Source organism: Amborella trichopoda, chromosome 4, assembly GCF_054954075.1.
Source record: "Amborella trichopoda isolate Santa Cruz 75 chromosome 4, AtrichopodaSantaCruz75HAP2 v2.0, whole genome shotgun sequence".
NCBI lineage: Eukaryota > Viridiplantae > Streptophyta > Magnoliopsida > Amborellales > Amborellaceae > Amborella > Amborella trichopoda.
In genome coordinates, this window is record NC_142339.1 from 57,044,060 (window position 1) to 57,068,893 (window position 24,834).

The 24,834-nt window shown below is 35.9% G+C and overlaps 1 protein-coding gene across 1 annotated transcript in view; it reads right to left on the reverse strand.

Annotated features, from left to right (window-relative positions):
• Nucleotides 1-1,300: 1,300 nt before the first annotated feature.
• The window catches only part of LOC18422403 (uncharacterized), a 28,670-nt gene continuing 5,136 nt past the window's right edge, over nucleotides 1,301-24,834 (reverse strand). The window contains exons 2-12 of the mRNA XM_088864670.1: nucleotides 21,663-22,770; nucleotides 20,507-20,860; nucleotides 19,012-20,427; nucleotides 17,683-18,432; nucleotides 15,757-16,173; nucleotides 9,287-9,837; nucleotides 7,203-8,304; nucleotides 6,163-6,516; nucleotides 4,674-6,083; nucleotides 3,337-4,086; nucleotides 1,301-1,953 (exon numbers count right to left, since the gene is read on the reverse strand). Coding sequence (XP_088720796.1) covers nucleotides 1,522-1,953; nucleotides 3,337-4,086; nucleotides 4,674-6,083; nucleotides 6,163-6,516; nucleotides 7,203-8,304; nucleotides 9,287-9,837; nucleotides 15,757-16,173; nucleotides 17,683-18,432; nucleotides 19,012-20,427; nucleotides 20,507-20,860; nucleotides 21,663-22,770 — 8,644 coding nt within the window. The 3' untranslated portion in view covers nucleotides 1,301-1,521. The remainder of the gene's footprint in view (nucleotides 1,954-3,336; nucleotides 4,087-4,673; nucleotides 6,084-6,162; nucleotides 6,517-7,202; nucleotides 8,305-9,286; nucleotides 9,838-15,756; nucleotides 16,174-17,682; nucleotides 18,433-19,011; nucleotides 20,428-20,506; nucleotides 20,861-21,662; nucleotides 22,771-24,834) is intronic.

The window sequence follows — 24,834 nt, forward strand, 5'->3', positions numbered from 1 at the left end:
AAAATTAGGAAATACATTATTTTTAGATTTTTTTTACTTTAGAAATCCAATTTTTTTAAAAAATAATTCATTCCAAGAGTGTTTAATTTCAAATATTGAAGATCCAAAATTTGGACAATTTGTTATTTTAAAAAATTTGTGAAAAAATAGCTCTGAACATTATAGCAAAAAAAATTTAGGTAAATTTTAAGTAACATAAAAACGAAATATGGAATCAAATTAAAACTTAACTTTTTTAATGCATAAGGTGCATTATTCAAAATTCTAAATATCTCAAAGATGTTTAGTATTACGGTACTTCTACCATTTACCAAAATTTGAATAGTTTGAGAGTTGAACGTTCAGCCGACATTTTCATTTTAGTGCTTTGTTTAAGGGCTCGAAGCTATCTAATTTCGGTTTCATTTTTCCTCTCCTTGATCGCCAAAATTATTTAAAAACTGAAAAGTATGCGGTAAGCCTGTTTCATTTGACGTAAAAAGATTACACTCACTCTTTGAAAAGTATGTGGTAAGCCTGTTTTTATTTGACATAGAAAGATTACAATCACTCTTGACCATTAGATGTAAGAACACATAAGTTAGAGACGCACCTCTAAATGAGCTCACAATTAGATTTTTTTTTTTTAATTTTATTTGAGAGAATTATACACCTTACACAATTTTAAATTAACTGCTTGTAGTGTCTGTGCATTGTATATTAGGTAGCAGTGTCACTGTGTTGTTACTGTAATGTTCACAGTATTAAGAATGATAGAGAGAATTAGGCGTACAAGTAGAATGTTATATTGGTATAAGATGCATGAGGACTCTAAATTTTACCTTAACCCGCCCTACACCCAAGTAAAAGAACTGGGTTGTGTTAGGTTGAGCTGGATTGTGTTAGATAGACAGCCAACGTAAAATTTTACTAAAACTTAACATGAATCCGGTACCTAAGCTCGACCCTAATTAGTTATTTATCATGAATCCGGAACCTAAGCTCGACTCTAATTAGTTGAAAAAAAGCTTTGATGATGATGATGAATTGAAATATTATACATCATTGAAAATCTTTCTTTAGCGCCCAATATCCATATACAAATTCAATCATTGACTCAAAACAATTTTAACAAGCCAAAAATATAACAAATCTCAAGCACCATCCTTGTACAATATAAAAATGCAAAAGTATAAAAAGATAAGGACGGCCTACAATCTTGTTACCTTATACAAAAGTCACAAGCACCTTAAGTTGTCAAATGTAAATCATAGAGCTATGTTGTGTTCCACCCAAAGTATGAGAAAAATCTTCTCAAGACTTTAAAGCACAATCACCATCTTATTGCATACTTTCCTGGCAGATTATCCTCAAACATATGAATCGCAGTTTGTATCTAGGCATTCATTGGATAATTTAACTGACTGATATGTACAAATGGTATCCCTGTTCTCTTCCTTTCACTTACGAATAGAAAAAAAAAACAATCCAAATAAGAAAAACATATAACGGGAGCCTTTACATCACCCTTTCTTTAGCTCCTTAGAATATATTACACCCTATACCACCTTCATCATCAGCAAAGAACTCCAAATTTCCAGCCAATGACTGCCTCAATTGCATCTTCTCGAGGTTGTCTTGAATCTCCTCTCCTAGTTTATTATCCTCAACATGAGACATCAAAAGTTTTGCAACCCTAGCGACACCTGGATCCTCAGTGGCCTTCAGGTACAACTCATTTGAAGGCTCGTTTGATCCATCAAGAGAGAATTCATGGCATTTTATGGGATAATCCTCGTAACTCTCTCTGCACATTGACTGAACAAAGACCATGGGGGTGGAGTAGAGGACTGCTATGTCAACTGCATCCATGCAAGCCTTGCTTATTCGCAAGTCTAGATGATTAACTCCAATTATGCAGTCTTGAAGGAAAAGTGTTTGCATTTTTTCGTATGTTGGTGTTAGAATTTCAGCCTGCGTCATATAGTGAAAAATCTTCTTGTTAGGAAATTATGGTAATTTTGCATGTTTGGTTCTTGGGAAATCTCTCTTCTGGGAGAGAGATTTCCATTGACTGAGCTGCTTTCCCATGTTTGTTTCATTGTTTCATGGGAAAGTTGTGCCCAGGAAGTCTACAATGTTCATGCCACTATACAAACTAGCGGTCTTTCATAGGAAAGTGGCTTCATACCTCAAGGTATGAAGCTTCTTTCTTTGAAATCTCCCCCTTTGTAGAGATATTTCTGATGAATAAAACATCCCCTAATAAGTTTGAATTTTCTAAGGTTCTCCGGGAAAAAAGCAGTGCAAATAACACAAAGAAGATACAAAAATTTGAAAGTCAAAGAAAGAACAATTATTTTCCAGAATTTTTTTTTGCCATTTCTTCAAGTTTATACTTCGAAATTTTATACTCATGCATCGTATATATTGAATTTTCCAAAATAATGATGGCAATTTCCTCATTGCAAAGGTGGAAACAAACAAATCAATGGGATGGAAAAACATCAAACAAAACAAAAGTAAAATAAGTGTCACAAACCAAAAAAGATTCCAATGCTAACATTACGATGTCATGAGCATTCCTCGCATTTACTCAATGGCAAACTCAAAACCAAAGACCCAAAAATGTAGTGTGTATAAAAAAAATGATAATCACACCAAAATTTTAATATTTTCCAAGAAAGTGAGTAGTATATGGGTGTCAGGGGCTATTCAAGAAGACATTCAAATAGGAAGAGTGGATACCATGGGATTCAAGAATATTTAGTAGGTTGCGATGCTTTGGTCATTTATTGGAAGAATTGGATAAAGAAAAGGCAAAGTAAAGAATTGGAAAAAATCACATATGATCATCACACTTCAGCCATCAAAATTAGGGGGTGGCAATGGGTCAGGTCTGAGTCGGGTCTGGCCAGTCCTGGACCTGATAATATAATATGGGGACCCAACCTGGTCCAAAGTCCCCAAACCTGACCCAAAAATCAAAATGTCTCTATATCTAAATATATTTTATAAATATGTTAAATATATATATATATATATATATATATATATATATTATTTAAACATTATAACTCTAAATATAAAGTTAACTTAATTTAAATATTATTAATCATATATTAAATATTAATTAAATATCACAACTATTCTAGTCGGGTCTACATGGACCCGGTCGCAGACCCTAATAGTGTTCGGGTCCAAGATTTGGATCTAGACCAAACCAGCCCGGCCCAAATTTTGGACCCATAATCAAAATCATCTGTATCCGAGGTCCCAAAAAGAAAATGATTCCGCTAGTAATGATTAATAATTTACATAGGGAACTCTTCACATAAGACGTTAGTTAAGATATACCTGGATTTGAAGTGATAACAGAGAATGGCTTCGAATGATTCTGCAATTTGCAACATCTAGAGCCTGGAAATCTCTCATATCTTCTGCAGACATCAGTACTAGCTGGAGATTTTGCAGCTCAGGATACAAACCATCTTCTGCCTTAGTGATATTTTGAGCTTGAATCCTCGCCTCCTTTCTCTTTTGTACTAAAGTTGAGTAGAAGTCATTCTCTACTTCTTGTGCAGTTCTAAAGCCTACCTCTTTATCACTCCTGAGATTTTCAAAGAACTCCCTTTGGATGGCTTCTATGTTTGATTCCTCTTGAATTGATAACATGCGAACCCAACCAGATTCCAAGGTAACAAATGGAGACTCACTCCTAAGGATGATTTTCCTTCCACTTTTTAGTTGTTCGCAAAGCCAAAAATCACTTGTGAAGATACTGAAATGAATGGTCTCCCCAGTTTCAGCATCTGGGTATTCATGCACAGGCACCATTGAAATTGCCCCCTTGCTAAGAAAGAGAGAAATGCTCCCTTCTCCCTCCAAATTCAAACCAAAAGATTTCAGGAGTTCTCCATAGTCTTTAGAAGTATTACGCGAAATGAAGGCAACCATGATCCATGCACACGGAACAGTGGATTCCGGCATAGTGAACTCAAGATGTTGCATCGAGACTGAATTCATCGTATGGAACTCTTGGAAAATTTCGTGCTTGTTGAACACCGTCTTTGTTGCAAAATGCATAGCAGGTGCATATATGTGTTTCTGCATGAACTCATCAAATAACAGACTTCCTTGTAAAATACGTTAGGGTGGTTTATTTGGTCATCATAGTGTTAAAATTGTAGCAATACTGCCATACTTAAACATCATATAGTGAATGACCATGTAGAAAGATGGCCACTAGGTTTGCATAGGAAAGGTCCACAACAGTTGAAACTAAGGCAATATTGAGATGCTAGAGTACTCTTGTATTACCACTAAAATTCCGGTCCATATTTCAGGGTTGGATTGGGATACTATGGTTGTGGATATTTTTCTTATAATGTCATTTTCTATATTATAGAATCAAAGAGAATATTATATAGGGTACTATCTGTCCATATATAACAATATTATATTAAGTAATTCAAAAGGTTGAGCAGCAGAGCGCCTGAAAATTTTAATACATAACTGCTTAATCTACCACTAGAATAAAATGAAGCATATAATGCATATTTCAAGTGAGATAAAAATTCAAAATAACAGCGTAAGCAGGATAACTCTGCTTGGTACTCATCAAACTAAAACGCAGTTACATCGAAATAAACAAATTCAACACTACAATCCAAGCACATAAAACAGTAACTCACCTGAAGTTTTTGTAACCACTCGTCCCCATAATAGAGAAAACCCCAATATGTGATGAAAATATGCAACTCCTTCAGTGTCTTCACCTGCTCCAATCCCTGTACATAGTGCAACACCATGCATCCCACTGTGTCAAGCTTTTCAAGATGTTGCAGTTCATCAATGGATTGAATCATGGAGAGTCCTTCACAGTTCCTCAAAGTCAGCTCCCTCAGCCCCATACTGAACCCACTAGGGACTGAAACAATTTTCAGAAGAGGACATCTAATGATTTCCAACTGTCTTAGAGTTGGAGACACCTCAAATTCAACCAAGTTGGGGCAAGAAGTTATAGAAAGAGAGATGAGGTTCATAAACACACCCTTGACATTGACATGGGCAATGGACAGTTTACAAAGTTGTAGAGATGCCAAAGAAGAGACTGAGCCACAAATCAAGGCAAAAGACTCATTTGAGACCTGGCACTCATCCAGAACTAGCTTCCCTAGAAGGGAGAGATTTGAGAAGCATTGGTGTGATATATAGAGGCCAGAATTTCCTATCAATTCCATTTCCTTCAATTTTGAGAGATTGCCAATGCTAAATGGCAACTGCACCAGATCTCTACACTCCTTTATGCGTAAAACCTCTAAATTGCACAAATGTCCTATCTGCTCTGGTAATTCAACCAGCCCACATGATGATAAAACCAGGGTTTTAAGGTTCCTCAGCTGCCCAATTGATGGAACCAAGTTCTTGAGATTTGGGCAACCATCCAATGTGAAAATAAGTAAATTACAAAGTTCACCAAAGGAAGAGGGCAATTCCACCAGTTCAGGACCTCTTATATCAAGCCGGAACAAAAATGATAACTGCCCAAAATTACAAGGTAGCTTGATGAAGTCCCTACTCGAGAGCATTAGAACGCATAAATAAGGCAGCTGAACAATGGACGGTAGAAGATTGAAGCTCTTACAAGACAACAGATTAAGGAATACTAGGCTTCGAGAATAAATTGGATGCTGCAGATCAAGAAGTTCACACCCAGAGATATCCAGATATGTTAGCTGAGCTAAATGATCGAATGGAAGTGCCATAAGTTGCTTACAATTGCGCAAATTTAAGTCGACCAAGCTTGAAAGATGAACAAAAGAATCAGGAAGTCTTCCCAATTTCTCACAACCTGACAAATTAAGAATCCTCAGATACCTTAAATTTTCAAACAATGGTGGTAAATTTTCAAGACTGATGCACCCTGACATGTCTAGATGAACCAAAGATTGCAAATTGCATATCTCATCAGGAAGGGTGACTAGAGCTTTGCAGTCTTTCAAAACCAGTGTTTTTAAGTGCACTAGCTTTCCTATTGATGTTGGAATTGCAATGAGATTTTCACATCCTTGAAGTTGAAGGTGCCTTAACTGGAGAGGGACCTGCAACCAATGAGAGCAAACAAATTTAGAAGAACTCCAAAAAACAGTTACATGGGAAATGCATGTAAGAAATAACTACCTCTGAATTCTCCTGGTCATCCCACAAATGAGAGAATTGACCTCCTTCTAACTCGAGAACTCGCAAATTGGCTAGGGGAAGTCCCTTTGGAAGGGTAACATAAGGGCAAAATCGCCAACGTAGCCATATGATTCCCTTTGGTAATTTGTTGAATTCCCCTTCAATACAAGTATCTTCTAAGAAAAGCAATTTCAATTTACTCATCTTTGTGAAGCACTGCACAGGCCAAGCTCTGAGAAGACCGATCCCGTCTTCTTTCCAAATAATAGATGAAGGGACCATGTTCAGTTCTGACATCTTAGAGGAATATGACCTTCTCTCCACTAGACTGAGATACTCCACATTCATGAAGCCCTGAACCATTTGAAACCACAGAACTCTGTCAGCTTTTAGGTATGAAAGAAAGTTAAACTGAAGCAACTAGTTCTAGGTGCATCTATTCCATGAAACCACACGGAACGAAAAAATACAATACAGAAATGTGGAGAAAGAAAAAAAATTAAAAGAATGAGATAATATAAAAAAAAGCAGAAAGCTGAAACATGATTTTCAAATAAATAAAAAATGTTAAAAACCCGCTAGTTACTTGTTGAAAGGAGCAAATACAACCACATTCACTAAATTTCAGTGTTATGTGATTATTTCTTCAAAGTGAGGATGCTTTGGCTGTTTCTAAAATTAGGAAGATATCAGCAAAAGAAGTAATATTCATTTTAAGAATGCAGTTATAGAGCATATGAATCAACATTCCTGGGGCCATCAATATGATCGGAATTGTACGCACATTTTAGAGCAGAATGAGCTATGAGAAGAGGAAATGGTAATACTAAAAACTTATTATGTCATTTAAGAGGACATTAAGGGTTTTAAATAACTTTGGCCATATAGACTACATGAAATAGAACTAATTTATTGATCTAAGACACTCTTTTATAAATAGACCAAACCATCAATGGGGAAAGTTACCAAAAATTCAAAAAACAAGCACTTGAGTTGTCATCATTTATACACATGTCCTGGCATAATAACAGATGACTTACAGTGTTTTGTTGCAAGGCTTTCTGCACGTGCTTCTCCTGCCACAATCGTGTACATGAGCTAGGATCTTTCATGTAGTCTTCATTAAGAGACTGTAAGAAAAATTGTTTTAACTGTGAATGGATTGAGAGCCTCTCACTGTTCGGTTCTTGTTTCACTATGCTTTTTTGTGTGAGTTTGTTTAGACCCATATCACTAGAGATCCCTAAGGAATTCCAAAAGCTAACCGCGATATCCTTGTCTTCTCCATCCAAGAAACATGCAATATCAAGAACAACATTCTTTTCTGTCTCACTAAGATTGACAAAACTTGATTGAAACCTCTTTGTTATTTCGGCAGGTAAGATCTCAGATGCCTTTTTTAAGGTATTCTCCCAATAAAACCGGCTAGTGATCCCAGAAAGCTTTTGGCCATAAACCTCTAAAGACAATGGCAATCCATCACTGAGGTTGAGGAACTCCTCGGTGAATTCTTCAAGTTCCGGATGTGACAATTCAGGTCTTTTCATGGCATGCATGAGAAGAAGTTTTCTAGCAGAATCTCGGTCCATGAACGGTACGTCATAAATGCATGCATGGTGAAACTTTTTAACTAATCCATTGTTATTAGAAGTTACCAGAATAATGCTCTCATGACTTAGAACCTCATGCACCATAAGAGCTTCCAATTGAAGATGGTCATCAACATCATCGAGAACCAAGAGGATCTTGGCCCCTTGTAGATGCTTCTTGAGAAGTTTGATACCTTGATCAGTGCTACTAATATGGTCTCCATTATACAATGCCAGTTCTTTTAGAAGCATTTTCTGCATATTTTGCAGCTCCTCACCAGTCATTTGCTTCATATTCCCAACAAAGCACGAAGACCTGAATGACGATCGATGCAAATTGAAGTACCTCTTGGCTATTGTTGTTTTGCCAATTCCGGTCATACCAACAATTCCAACAATGCAAGCCCCATAAAGAGATTCGTGGTTGTTTATGATAGCATGCAATTCATTAACTCTTTGATCAATAGCAACAGGGTATTTAGCAACTTCCATGTCCACACTCTTCACTCTTCTAACCACATCTTCAACGAGGGCACTTACAAGGTCCTCTTTCCTACAATAGTGCAATCATGCAAAGATGATAGCTCATCCTGTAAATTAAAGATTTAATCCTAAAACCCAACCCATCCTATATAAAGTATTAGCCAAGCTATTAGAAAAGAAAAAAAAATTGTTGACTGAAAAAGCCAGTTGTGAACTTCTCATTATGCGTGCATAGATGGGAGGATTTGGTTATGAAGCTAAAGAACTTTATCAACCCTAAAAAAATAAGTTTCACTAAATTTCATGAAATTCTTTCTTGAATTTTCCCTAAAATGGTCAAACGACCTAAAAAAATCATTAAGGTGATAAAATCGACTAATTTAGAGTTAAAAGTAGTTACTTTATGTGGTTCCTCACTCAGGTACCTTAGAAATTTTGTTAAAAAGGCCTCGATTGCCCTTGTACCAAATACAGAACCTGGAACAAGCAGGGCAATTGGATAATTAATTCACGGGCTCAAGACAAATGACATAAATAGCCATAGTTGTTAAAGGTTAGGAATCGAGGACATCTTTTTAATATCAAAAGCTCTTGTTTATATGATTGGCTAACCACGGCAGCTCTTGCCACTCTAGTGAGAGGCCCAACCGGTATATTTTATGAAAGTTCCAAACTAGGGTACTTTTGGGAAAACTAAAAAATACAAAAATAGTACGAGCCTAAAATATGAAATATTAGATAATTTTTTAAACTTTCGCATATTTATATGGAACATTTGCTAAATTCCTTTTAAAAAAATCAATCCATTTCCTAAGTAATTCAAAAGGTTGGCTATCACATGCATAGTTATCAATATTGGAACGGCCACCAAATACATGATTCACAAATTTAAATTCAGCTCAAAAAATATATAAAAACACTGCACTTTCATGCAAATATCAGGTAAAACAAATCCCATGAAAAAATGAAGAGTAAAATTCAGGCCAATACCAAAACTAAAAAAAATCTACATATCAAATTAAATGAAAGAGTAACAGGTAAAGGTTAATTACCTGCTATAATCCTTAAATGTTGGCCCCCATATCTCTGCAACTTGCTTCAAAACCTCCTCCCATTTCGCGATTGTTTCCAAACTATAATCTTTACTCTTTCTATGCATCCGAAAAGCTTTCTTGAAAGGCCCTCTATTCACATCTCTCAAGTCATCAGGCCCAACATTGTAGTAAACAGGAATCAATATCCCCTTGCTCTCTCCATTCTCTCTCTCATCAACCATCATTCTCACCTCGTCCAAGCACCATGGGGACTCTGCAAACCCTTTGCTCAGCAGAACCAGCCATATCGACGAAGCTCTGATCGCTTCCACGATCACACCGCTTAAGTTCTCCCCCTTTCGAATCTCGCGAGAATCAACGAAGCTCGACACTCCCAATCCACTCAGATCGCCATGAATCTTCTCGGCAAGCTTCTTGAGCTCAGATCCCCTGTGGCTTATGAACGCATCATAGATAATCACCCTACCTTGAACCTCTTCGGAAACAAGAACCTCATCCATTCTCTCTGGGCAAAAATTGGCAACAATGCCAGAATCTGAAACTGTAATCTAGGGTTGAAGAAGCATAAACAAATGTTTCAGGTTGAATAACTCGAGGAAATGAGAAATTCTTGCATTGAAGAGAGGATGTTTGGCATTGATTAGGGTTAGGGTTCAATTGAATGGAAGCCATTTCTAAGTCAAAATGGAACGGAAAGAACGCGGGTTTTAGGTATTAAAAAAGTAGGACGATCTTGACTTGCGGAGCTTTCATGGAACCAGTTGCAGAATAATGGAGGCCTAAGCTCATAGGTTGACTATAGAGCCTAAGCTCATAGGTTGACTTTACTCTGAGCTGTCCCATCTATGAAAAGTCATGACAGACTAAAAAAGAGCATTCAACGGATAGAATGCACGGCTCCGCGCCGCGCGGCAATTTGCGCCGCGAGACCACCCGAGGGTGTTCGGATCTGCAAGGAAATATTGGACCAGGCGGGTTGGGTCCGGGTCCGGGTCCAATCGGTCGGTACGCGACTTAAATTGAGTTCCGTCCATGCTGGATGTAGGGTGGTTCTAGCAACAGCGGAATTGACCCGATATGAGGGGCAAGCATTCTATGCTTTCCCTCCCCCATGGAAGTTCTATCTTTCTTTTTATCCAACCGTCCATTCTGAATTGAGGATTAAGATTGCCTCAATCACAATATCATCTCTATAATATTTTATTTTTAATTTTTTTTTATAAATTATTTTGGCACCAAATTTTGGACGTCCATTCCTCTATTAAACTCGTACTAATGAAAAATATAAAAAAAATATTTTCAATAAAATAAAATGATCAAAATACCCCATAAAGCTTCAAAGGGTACTTTGGTCATTATATTTTATCAAAAAATTATTTTTAATATTTTTTATAGGTACCCCTCAATGAGAAGATACCACGTACCAAATTTCATATTCATACAATTTGTATAAATAAAATAAAAATAAACTATTTTGAGACGTCGGATCTAAGATCATACAATGAGTGGCTCTCTCGATCAAATTTGGACGGTTGGATGGTAAGGGGAGGATAGAACTTCTTCTATGCTGCAGGGAAGCATAGAAACCTTTCCCATTTATATATAGGAAAAATTGTGCAAGCTTTCTATGCTTTTCCTACAACATAGAAGTTCTATCCTCCCCTTATCAACCATTTATTCTGAATGGAGGGTTAAGATTGCCCAATTCACAAAGTCACGTCTCTACACTACTTTATTTTTAATTTTTTTTCTATAAACTATTTTGATACCAAAATTTGGATATCCATTCCTCTATTAAACTCACACTAGTGAACAATATAAAAAATATATTTTCAAGAAAATAAAATAACCAAAATACCCTTGAAATTTTTAAGGGGTATTTTGGTCATTATAATTTATTGAAAAATTATTTTTAATATTTTCTTTAGGTGCGTCCCAATGAGAAGATGGCACGTGCTAAATTTCATATTTCATACAATTTATATAAAATAAAAAATTAAAAATAAAATACTTTGAGACGTCGAATCTAAGATCAAACGGTGAGTGACTCTCTTGATCAAAATTGGACGGCTGGATGGTAAGGGGAGGATAGAACTTCTATGCTTTAAGGAAAGCATAAAAACCTTTCTCAAAAATTTATACAAGGCCATAACCTTAAGTAAGACACACCTCAAAGAGTCATAATAAAAGGTCATTTTGTCAATAAAAACCCTCTAATTGATCATCTCAATCTCGATAGGAGTGGATATGAAAAAAGAAAATGCATCTTTTTTTTAACTAAAGTTTATTAGAATCATCTCATCTCAATCTCGATAGGAGTAAGACGAGGCTCTAAACAATCAAATTAGAGCCTACTTCAAAAAATTTATTAGAAGATGTTGTTTTGATGCCCAAATATCCTCAAATTAATCATCTCGACATCAAGATGCATGCACATGATAAAAAAATAGATTTAAAGTTATGAAAATGGTGTATTTTGTAGTGTATTTTTGAACCATTAGTTTTCAATATTTTCAATTTTTTATGGATCTGTCAATCTATACTATTTTTGAAGCATAAATTTTATAAGTAAGGATAAAAAATATATTTTAAGGCTATCATAAGGATTTCCAGTATTGAAACCACATTTCTGGACACTATTTGAAGGTAGGCTCTAATTAGATTATTTAGAGCTTATGCTCTATAGTAACCGCACTCTTCGTAATTTGAGATGACAAATAAATTTTCTGACCATCACAAGGGTTTTCAACATTGAAACATCTTTCGGCATCCTTTAAATATCTACCTTATTTTGAGTGTTTAAGGCTTTAAGGTGACAACCTTATATACAAACCTCACCCTTATGCCTTCTATATAAGGAAATGTATGCAATGAGACTATTTATTTTTATACAAGGATATCACAATTATCATTGACTGTTAGAATTGAAATTATACGGTTGACAATGTGTCACTGATTTGGCACTAAGTCCAAAATAAAAATTCTCTAATATCGTGACGCATTTTCATCTACTGGACTTTACATTCAATGGTTAGAAATAACTGCGACCTCCTTGTACTAAAACTAAATTGTCTCATAGTATACAATCCATGTACATGCACTTCTAAAATGTGCGTCCCCTTATCCAATTCATGTCCATCTTAAAGATGGACATTAAAAGGCGGTGGTCCCACCAAAATCAAAAAAACCAATGGTCTAAAAAAATACATTAAATAATACTATTGTTTGTTTTAAAAACTAATTTTTTAAAAAACTATATTCACCATAGTATAGATAGTCAATCCTAAAATTTTTTGATCCAAAACCGATCTTAAATAAATGAGTTAGCCCACTCATGAAAACCATGTCCTGTATATATAAATTAAGGAAAAATATATAATTAGACCATTTACTTTTGGTATAAATTAGTTATAATTAATCTTGACTGTTGGATGTGAAATTGGGTGATTGCATTTATTTAATTGACCAAGTTCAAAGTCCAAAAGAAAATTTCTCGAACTTTGTGGCATACCTAAGCCATCAAATAACAAATCCGATAGTTGTAAGTAATTGTGACCTTCCTATACCAAAAGTATGGTCTCATTGTATATAATCCCATATATTAAACATATAGGTGCACCCTAAATTTTATCATAAATGTAATTTTGATATCATAAATGTAATTTTCATCTCTAATTATAAAATTTTAAATTTTGAAAATGGTTCAAATCAAGTAGATCTACAAACACGTGAAAATATTGAAAATGAACGGTTTAGATAATGTGTCACAAGATGCACTATTTCGCGCACTCGAAATCTTTTTTTATTTTCATCTTCATACACCTCGATATCGAGATGATCAACTATAAGATTTTTCAACATCTAAACAGCCTTTTGGGATGGATTTTTGTGGTGCACCTTTTAATTCTACATTTTAAGGTTTGTCCTTACATATACGTAATACTTTACAATAAAAATTATTTTTCTTTTATCAATCTGGACTTTACCTAATGCATGTAAGGTCCAGGTGCTAGATCTGACATGGGCCCGAGTTTGTGTCTAGTTTCAGCTCGGACCAAATAGGGCTGTGTTCGGACTTCAGATCAACGTTGACCGGCACCCAGCCCCTGACCCGGCCCATTAACACCCAAACCCCTCCTTAAAACTTGCAAATGTGTTTCATCCCATTGTTTGCAAAATCACCCGATCTAACCACTAACTGCTCGGTTAGATCGGAACCAGCCAGTAGCCGATTTTGGTTTTGGGCGGTTAGGCTGATTAACAAGTATTTTGAGAAAATAAATTCAAAAAAATATATATAAATTCTAAAAAATAAGGAATTTGATTTGTAATGCATTTTTTAATATTTTTTAAATTATGATAAAGATTAAAAATTGTTTTCGGTCATTAATACTCACTTTTATATTTTCCCATCTTTTTTAGAAATTTTTTTAAAGGTATTGTTTGTATAGAACCTAGGATCTAAACAACCAAATTAGAGCCAACCTTCAAATAGTGTCAAGAAATATGGTTTCAATATTGGAAATCTTTGTGATAGTCTTAAAATATATTTCCATTTTTCTTTATAAAGGTTAAAGCTTAAAACATAGTGTAGATCGATAGATCTATGAAAACTTAAAAATCTTGAATATTGACGATCAAAAAATGCGTTACAAAATACACTATTTTCAAAACTTGAAATTCATTTTTTTCTCATGTCTATGCATCTTGATGCCGAGATGATCAATTTGAAGATATTTGGGCATCAAAACAACCTCTTATAGTGAAATTTTCAAGGCAAGGTCAAATTTGATTATTTAGAGCCTCGGCTCTATATAAACTTTTTTCTTTTTTAAAATAGTCCTTAGAAAATATAAAATAGGTTAAAATCCACTTTTTTCATTAATTTTCAACTTCATTTCAATGTGTTTTGTTTTAATCATTCTTTATATGTTTTTCATATTTTAGTAGATTTTTTTTTTTTTTTTTTTGATCGCCCTAGACTTGCCCGCTTAGAACGGTTGAATCGGCCGGTTTAACCGGCCTGCCGATTTATCGGTTAGGCCGGTTAAACCGCTTCCAGGCCCATGTCCGGTTAACCATTCCGATTCGATTTTTTCGAACACTATTTCAGCCCCTGGAAACTCTGATCTAGAGTTGTTACATTTAAAGACGTTAAATTGGTGCAAAATCTGATTAATCAACTGCACTTAAAATAGAGCACTTTTAGGGTTTCAAACTCTCTCTCTCTCTCTTTGGAGATTAGAGCTGTTGGGACTTCGATTTTTATATTCTTTTTAAGATCAATGGAGTCTTTATTTTAAAACTCGAGACATTGGAAGTCTGGAATTTGGATAAAGGATTAATTGGGTATTTGGGGGCATTTCACGAACATTTAGGAGATGAATCCTGGATTCAACTTTTATTTGTATACTGTCTAGATTCTAGTGTTTTAAATCGGGTTTGGGATTGTCCACCCACTATACCGTTCTTCATCAAAGGATCGGCAATCTGAATCAGTTGAACGAGTGAAAAAAAAGAAGTCGAAAAGCATGAAGGACGGTATAGCATTCACATGATGTGGATGATTGAATGGTGCAGAAGCACCTTTCAACTTCAAATTAGAAGAAAAAATTATGGATGGGCAATTAAATATAATATTTTCGATTTAGTAGTTTTCTCCTAGCTGTATATTTCATATGAAAACTATTTTGATATGAAAACTATTTCATGATGTAAGTTTTCATACGAATCAAACGTGCCCTTAGGCTTACCGTACAAATCCAGTATTAACTATGCTGGCTGCTACTGGCTTACCTCTTTTTTTTACCAAATGAAAGCCACTTTAGAATTGTCTACTGGATGGTCTGTATGCCCCCGGCACCTCTAATTGTGATTACAAGTAGAAATTAATGCTTGAATTTTATTTGAGAAAATTATACACCTCGCTTACACAGTTTTAAATTAGCAGACTGTAGTGCTTGTGCCTTGTATATTAGGGACTGTTGTTACTGCAATGTTCATAATATTAACCATGATAGATAGCATTATAGGTGTACAATTAGAATGTTATACAGCACTGAAAATCTTTCTCTAGCACCCAAAGTCCATCTACAAATTGCATCATTGACTCAAACAATTTTGACAAGCCAAAAATATCACAAATCTCAAGCATCATCCATGTATACAAATCTCAAGCATCAAATGTAAATGTCAAACGTGTCATTTATCCGCACAAAGTATGAGAGAAAATTTTTCTCAAGACTTTAAAGTACAATCACTATATTATTACATACTTTCCTCATAGATTATCCTCATCCATATAAATCACAGTTTGTACCTAAGCATTCATCGGAAATTTTAACTGACTGAAGTGTACAAATGACATCCCTGTTCTCGTCCTTCCACTTATGAATACAAAGAAAAGCAATCCAAATAAGCAAAAAATATAACAGCAGCCTTTCCTTCACCCTTTCTTTAGCTCCTTAGAATATATTACACCCAATGCCACCTTCATCATCAGCAAAGAACTTCAAATTTCCAGCGAATGACTGCCTCAGTTGCATCTCCTCAATCTCCTCTCCTAACTTAACATCATCAACATGAGATATCAAAAGTTTTGCAACCCCAGCAACGTATGGATCCTCAGTGGCCTTCAGGTCCACCTCATTAGAAGGCTCGTTTGATCCATGAAGAGAGAATTCAAGGCATTTTATGGGATAATCCTCGTAACTCTCTCTGCACATTGACTGAACAAAGACCTTGGGGGTGGAGTAGCGGACTGCTATGTCAATTGCATGCATGCAAGCTTTGCTTATTTGCAAATTTAGATGATCAACTCCAATTATGTAGAGTTGAGGGAAAAGTGTTTGTATTTTTCTGTATGTTGGTGCTAGGATTTCAGCCTGCATTATATAGTGAGAAATCTTGTTGTCAGGAATTTCTGGTAATTTTGGATATTTGGTTCTTGGGAAATCTCTCTTCTGCAAGGAGATTTCTGTTGACCAAGCTGCTTTCCCATGTTTGTCTCATGGGAAAGTGGTTCCCAGGAAGTCTACAATGTTCATGGCACTATAGAAAGTAGCAGTATTTCATGGGAAAGTGGCTTCAACCTCATGTAAAGAGATTTCTGATGAACAAAACAACTTCGAATTTTCTGAGGGTCTCATAGGAAAAAGTTGTGCAAAGAACACAAGAAGAAGATACAAAAATTTGAAAGTCGAAGAAAGAACAATTATTTTCCTAAAGTACTGTTTGCCATTTCTTCAAGTTTACATTTTCTTGTAATTTTACATCCTGCAGCTAATAACAATTTATAATTTATACTTTGAAATTTTATACTTATAAATTGTATATATTGAGTTTTCCAAAATATATTATGGGATATTTCTCAATGCAAAGGTCGAAACAAACAAATCAGTGGCATGGAAAAACATCAAATAAAACAGAAGTAAAATGAGTGTCACAAACCAAAAAAGATTCTAATTCTAACATTATGATGTCATTAGCATTCCTGTCATTTACTAAAGGCACCATAGAAAACTCAAAACCAAAAACCCAAAAATGTAGTGTGTATAAAAGAACTAATAATCACACCAAAATTTTAATATTTTCCTAGAAAGTGAGTAGTATATGGGCGTCAGGGGTATGAGCTATTCAAGAAGACATTCAAATAGGATGAGTGAGTGGATACCATGGGATTCAAAATTATCTAGTATCTTGCAATGGTTTGGTCATTTATTGGGAAGAATTGGATAAAGCAAAGGCAAAGTAAAGAACTAGAAAAAATCAGCTCTCATATGATCATCACACTTTAGCCATCAAAACTAGGGGTGGCAAAAGGTCGAGTCTGAGTCGGGTCCGGCCGGATCGGGACCGGGACCAGGACTCAGACCCAATAATACAATATGGGGACCTAACCAGGTCCAGAGTTTCCCAACCTGACAATATAATATGGGGACCCAATTGGGTCGAGAGTCCCCAGATCCGACCCACAAATCAAAATATCTATTTATTTAAATATATTAAATAAATATGTTAAATATATATAGGCATTATTTAAAAATTATCTCCAAATATATAATTCTATTAATTTGAATATTATTTAAATATTATATATTAAATATTATTTAAATATCATAACTATTCTGGTCGGGTCTACATGGACCCAGACGCAGACCCCAATAGTGTTCAGTTTCAGGATTTAGACTTGGACCCAACCTGCCGGGTCCAAATTTTGGACCCATACCCCGACTTGGGCCAGGACAACACGTCGTGTCAGTTCCGGGTCCATTGCCACCCCTAATCATAATCACCTATACTTGTCCAAGGTCCCAAAAAATAAATGATTCTGCTTGTAACGATTAATAATTTACATGGAGAACTCCTCCCAAAACACGTTATATAAGAAATACCTGGATTTGAAGTGAAAACAGAAGATGGCTTCGAATGATTCTGCAATTTGCAACATCTAGAGCCTGGAAATCTCGCATATCTTCTGCAGACATCTGTACTAGCTGGAGATTTTGTAGCTCAGGACACAGACCATCTTCTGCCTTAGTGATATTTTGAGCTTGAATCCTTGCCTCCTTTATCTTTCGAACAAAATTTGAGTAAAAGTCATTCTCTGCTTTTTGTGCAGTTCTAATGGCTACCTCTTTTTCTCTCCTGAGATTTTCAAAAAACTCCCTTTGGATGGCTTCTATATTTGATTCCTCTTGAATTGATAACATGCGAACCCAACCAGATTCCATGGTAACAAATGGAGACTTGCTCCTAAGGACGATTTTCCTTCCACTTTTTAGTTGTTCGCAAAGCCAAAAATCACTTGTGAAGATACTGAAATGAATGGTCTCCCCAGTTTCAGCATCTGGGTATTCATGCACAGGCACCATTGAAATTGCCCCCTTGCTAAGAAAGAGAGAAATGCTCCCTTCTCCCTCCAAATTCAAACCACAAGATTTCAGGAGTTCTCCATAGTCTTTAGAAGAATTACGTGAAATGAAGGCAACCATGATCCATGCACATGGAACAGTGGATTCCGGCATAGTGAACTCAAGATGTTGCATCGAGACTGAATTCATCGTATGGAACTCTTGGAAAATTTCGTGCTTGTTGAACACCGTCTTTGTTGCAAAATGCATAGCAGGTGCATATATGTGTTTCTGCATGAACTCATTAAATAACAGACTTGCTTGTAAAATACGTTAGGATGGCTTATTTGGTCATCCTAGTGTTAAAATTGTAGCAATACTGCCATACTTAACATCATATAGTAAATGACCATGTAGAAAGATGGCCACAAGGTGCGCATAATCCACAACAGTCGAAACTAAGGCATATTGAGATGCTAGAGTACTATTGTATTTACAACTTAAATTCTGATCCATATTTCAAGGTTGGATAGAGACACGATGGTTTGTGGATTTTTTTTCTTTTAATATCATTTTCTATATTATAGGATCAAAGAGAATATTATGTATGTTATTATCTGTCCATATTTAACAATGCTATATTAATTCAAAAGGTTGAGCAGCAGAGAGCCTGAAAATTTTAGTACATAATTACTTAATCTACCATTAGAATATAATAAATCATAAAATGCATATTTCAAGTGAGATAAAACTTTCAAAATAACAGAGTAAGCAGCGTAACTCCGCTTGGTACTCGTCAAGCCAAAACCCAGTTACATTCAAATAAACAATACCAACAATACAATTCAAGCACATAAAGCAGTAACTCACCTGAAGTTTTTGTAACCACTCATCCCCATAATAGAGAAAACCCCAATATGTGACGAAAATATGCAACTCCTTCAATGTCTTCACCTCCTCCAATCCATGTACATAGTGCAACACCACGCATCCCACTGTGTCAAGCTTTTTGAGATGTTGAAGTTCATCAATGGACTGTATCATGGAAAGTTCTTCACAGTTCCTCAAGGTCAGCTCCCTTAGACCCATATTGAACCCACTAGGGACTGAAACAATTTTCAGAAGAGGACATCTAATGATTTCCAACTTTCTTAGAGTTGGAGACATCTCAAATTCAACCAAGTTGGGGCAAGAAGTTATAGAAAGCGAGATGAGGTTCATAAACACACCCTTGACATTGACATGGGCAATGGACAGTTTACAAAGTTGTAGAGATGCCAAAGAAGAGACTGAGCCACAAATCAAGGCAAAAGACTCATTTGAGACCTGGCACTCATCCAAAACTAGCTTCCCTAGAAGGGAGAGATTTGAGAAGCATTGGTGTGATAAATAGAGGCCAGAATTTCCTATCAATTCCATTTCCTTCAATTTTGAGAGATTGCCGATGCTAAATGGCAACTGCACCAGATCTCTACACTTCTTGATGCATAAAACCTCTAAATTGCACAAATGTCCTATCTGCTCTGGTAATTCAACCAACCCACATGATGATAAAACCAGGGTTTTAAGGTTCCTCAGCTGCCCAATTGACGGAACCAAGTTCTTGAGATTGGGGCAACCATCCAAGGTGAAAATAAGTAAATTACAAAGTTCACCAAAGGAAGAGGGCAATTCCGCCAGTTCAGGACCACTTATACCAAGCCGGTGCAAAAATGACAACTGCCCAAAATAAGCAGGGAGCTTGATGAAGTCCTTACTCGAGAGCATTAGAGCGCATAAATAAGGCAGCTGAACAATGGAAGGTAGGAGCTTGAAGCTCCTACAGGACAACAAATTAAGGAACATTAGGCTTTGAGAATAAATTGGATGCTGCAGATCAAGAAGTTCACACCCAGAGATATCTAGACATGTTAGCTGGGCTAAATGATCGAATTGCAATGGAAGTGTCATAAGTTGCCTACAATTGCTCAAATTTAAGACATACAAGCTTGCAAGATGAACAAAAGAATCAGGAAGTCTTCCCAATCTCTCACAACCCGACAAATTAAGAATCCTCAGATACCTTAAATTTTCAAACAATGGTGGTAAATTTTCAAGACTGATGCACCCTGACATGTTTAGATGAACCAATGATTGCAAATTGCATATCTCATCAGGAAGGGTGACTAGAGCCTTGCAGTCCTTCAAAATCAGCGCTTTTAAGTGAACTAACTTTCCTATTGATGTTGGAAGTGCAATAAGATTTGCACATCCTTGAAGTTGAAGGTGCCTTAACTGGAGAGGGACCTGCAACCAATGAGAACAAATAAATTTAGAAGACCTCCAAAAAACAAGTACATGGGAAATGCATGTAAGAAATAACTACCTCTGAATTCTCCTGGTCATCCCACAAATGAGTGAATTGACCTCCTCCTAACGCAAGAACTCGCAAATTGGCTGTGGGAAGTCCCTTTGGAAGGGTAACATGAGGGCAAAATCGCCAATGTAGCCATACAATTCCCTTTGGTAATTTGTTGAACTCCCCTTCAATACAAGTATCTTCTAAGAAAAGCAATTTCAATTTACTCATCTTTGTGAAGCACTGCACAGGCCAAGCTCTGAGAAGACTGTTCCCGTCTTCTTTCCAAATGATAGATGAAGGGACCATTTTCAGTTCTGCCATCTCAGAGGGATTTGACCTTCTCTCCACCAGACTCAGATACTCCACGTTCATGAAGCCCTGCAACATGTGAAACCATAGAAACTCTGTTGTCTATTAGCTATGAAAAGTTAAATTGAAGTAACTAGTTCTAGGTGCATCCATGGCATGAAAACACATGGAAATGAATGAAATCATACAATATGGAAATGTGGACAAAGAAAAAAAGAAGAATGAGATAAAACAAAAATAGCAGAAAACTGAAACATGAAATACATTAAAAGGAATTTAAGACATAGGCTCTTCTTCCAACGCAACTTTTAAAGGGGCAGATTCAACCACATCCACTAAATTTCAGTGTCATATGATTATTTCTTCAAAGTGAGTGATGCTTTGGCTGTTTCAAAAAATTGGGAAGAAATGGCCAAAATAAATTATATTTATTTTTATGAATCCAATTATAGGGCATTTGAATCAACATTCCTGGGGGCATCAGTGTGATTGGAGTTGTTTGCACATTTTAGAAGAATGAGTTATGAGAAGAGGAAATGGTAATAATAATGAAAACTTATTATGTCATTTACAAGAACACTTAAGCGTTTTAAATAACTTTGGCCAATTAGTTGGGAAGAGACTCTGAATGGCGGACCAAGATTCGTGTAGCCGACCCCAATTAGTTGGAAAAAAGCTTTGATGATGATAAAATAACTTTGGCCATATAAACTACATGAAACAAAACTAATTTATTGATCTAAGACAATCTTTCAGAAATCGACCAAACCCTAAATGGGGAAAGTTACCAAAAATTTTAAAAAAAAGCACTAGTTTGTCGTCATTTATATGCATGCCCTTGTATAACAACGGTATACAACGGATGACTTACAGTGTTTTGCTGCAAGGCTTTCTGCACGTGCTTCTGCTGCCACAATCGTGTACATGAGCTAGGATCTTTCATGAAGTCTTCATTAAGAGACTGCAAGAAAAATTGCTTTAACTGTGAATGTATTGAGAGTCTCTCACCGTCCAGTTCTAGTTTCACAGTCACTATGCTTTTTTCTGCGAGTTTGTTTAGACCGATATCACTAGAGCACCCAAAGGAATCCCAAAAGCTAATCGCCACATTCTTGTCTTCTCCATCCAAGAAACATGCAATATCAAGAACAATAGTCTTTTCTATCTCACTAAGATTGACCAAACTTGATTGAAACCTCTTAGTAATTTCAGCTGGTAAGATCTCAGATGTCTTTTTTAAGGTATTCTCCCAGTAAAACCGGCTAGTAATCCCAGAAAGCTTTTTGCCATAAACCTCTAAAGACAATGGCAAGCCATCACTGAGGTTAAGGAACTCCTCGGTGATATTTTCAAGTTCCAGATGTGACAATTCAGGTCTTTTCATGGCATGCATGAGAAGTAGTTCTCTAGCAGAATCCCGGTCCATGAGCGGGACATCATAAATGCATGCATGGTGAAACATTTTAACTAATCCATTGTCATTAGAAGTTAACAGAATAGTGCTCTCATGACTTAGAACCTCATGCACCATAAGAGCTTCCAATTGAAGATGGTCATCAACATCATCGAGAACCAAGAGGATCTTGGCCCCTTGTAGATGCTTCTTGAGAAGTTTGATACCTTGATCAGTGCTACTAATATGGTCTCCATTATACCATGCCAGTTCTTTTAGAATTATTTTTTGTGCATTTTGCAGCTCCTCACCAGTCATTTGCTTAATATTCTCAACAAAGCACGAAGACCTGAATGATGATCGATGCAAATTGAAGTACCTCTTGGCTATTGTTGTTTTGCCAATTCCTGTCATACCAACAATTCCAACAATGCAAGCCCCATAAAGAGATTCATGGTTGTTTATGATAGCATGCAATTCATTAACTCTTTGATCAATAGCAACAGGGTATTTAGCAACTTCCAAGTCCACACTCTTCACTTTTCTTACCACGTCTTCAACGAGGGCACCTACGAGGTCCTCTTTCCTACAACAGTGCAATCATGCAAATATGAGTAGCTCATCCTGTAAATTAAAGATTTAATCCTGAAACCCAACCCATCCTATATATATTATTAGCCAAGCTATTAGAAAAAAAAGAAGAAAGATAGATGGTTGACTGAAAAAACCACTTTTGAAGTTCTCATTAAGCGTGCATAGAGGGGAGGATTTGGTTATGAAGCTAAAGAACTTTATCAATCCTTAAAAAACAAGTTTCACTATATTTCATGAAATTCCTTCTTGGATTTTCCCTAAATGGTAAAACCATGTAAAAAAATCATTAAGGTGATCAAATCAACCAACTTAAAGTTAGAAGTGGTTATTTTATGTGGTTCCTCACTCGGGTGCCTTGGAAATTTTGTTTTAAAGGCCCCAACTGCCCTTGTACTAGATACAAAGCCCTCGATAAGCTGGGAAATTTGGTAATTAATTTAGTGGCTCAAGACAAATGACATAAATAGTTCAAGATTAAGAATCCAAGGACATCTTTTTAATATCAAAAGCTCTTGTTCAAACATAAACAAGGAGGACGTTTTCATTTCATAAGCTCTTGGTCATGGCGGCATGAGCCAAACGATGTGAATCCTCAGTTGTTCAGACTCGGGACCCCAGAACTCGTTTCTTTTCATAAGATATACTTGTTATGAGTTTCCAACCCTAAAACATGGAGGGGTAACATACATTTTTAGCTTGAATTAAGTGGCTACATGGTTGTATCCCTCTTGTTCTGTGTTGGGAACCTGCAACTCGCTTTTCTCGTCGGAAATCTTTACAATTGTTCCTAACTCAGAACATTTAATATCGTTGTTCTGCTCAAATTAAGTGCCTTGAGTAAAATAACATTATTTACTCGTTCAGGTACTTCACATTTTCCCTTAGTAATCCTTGTTCGAGTTTTCTAACCTTGAACAAGCACATACCGCCTAAATGAGGCAAAATTTATCGAAATGTCCCTGGTTGATCAAGGTTCTAGATCTAGAACAAGGGCAATTTGATTATCTTTTAAATAAAAATATTTTTAGTGAGGTACTTGAGTGATAGCAATTTTATAAGGACCCGATTTTTATGCGGCCAAGCCCGCATATGTAGAAAAACGGGCCTCTTAATAAATCTATTTTTTAGATGGATTTTAAGATTTAATTTTTAAGGACTTGTAACCTCTAACATGGAGATCATGAATATGAAAAAATAAATAAATTTTAAAAATTTAAAACATTTGGACCATTAATTGTCATTGGTTTTAGATGAAACACCTACTTGCATCCATCTTTAATATGGATGCTTTACACTTTATGGTAAAAATGCGTTTAGCCCGCATGAAAAAAATTTCCAATCTTATAAAGTCATCACTTTAATGCTAAACTAGTTGATTTGACCGCCTTAATGATTTTTTAAATAATTTGACTATTTTAGTGTTATTATGAAAAATGGAGAAATTTTGAAAAAATCCCATATAAATTGCAGAATTTAGAAGAGGCTCCAAATAATTTATATTTTCATGTCCCATTTTTTGGCATTTCTGAATTTTTCCAAAAATATTCCCAGTTCAAAACTTTAAGTTATGAACCGAGGTTTTTTTTTTTTTTTTTGATTGAGAGATCAGTGTGGAATTTGAATTTATGAACCAACTCTTTCATATTCGGAAAAAATGAGTATAATACGTTGCCGAGGAGCAAGTTTTAAATTTAGTCCCTCGCTTGCCTATATAGAACAAGGTTTTAAAAATTGACAAACAGATCGAAACCTTCCAATAAAGACAAACAGGATCTAAATCTTCCAATCTGAATCGGAAACCGTATCGAATTCAGAATAAATATCGAGAACGAGCCAATTCCCCCGAATAAGTCGAGAATCAGCCCCCAGACGATTTGTCACATGACCGGTGATCCCGTTCACAGTTTTTCAAGGGTCTCCTGGTACTTTAGATTATGATTGAAAAGCCGGGATTATTATGTAGGTGAAAAAATGCCCAACGTACTATGAAATACGAAAGAGAGAGAGAGAGAGGGAGAGAGGGGCATTGGGTGATGTATATATAGTATACAAAAAA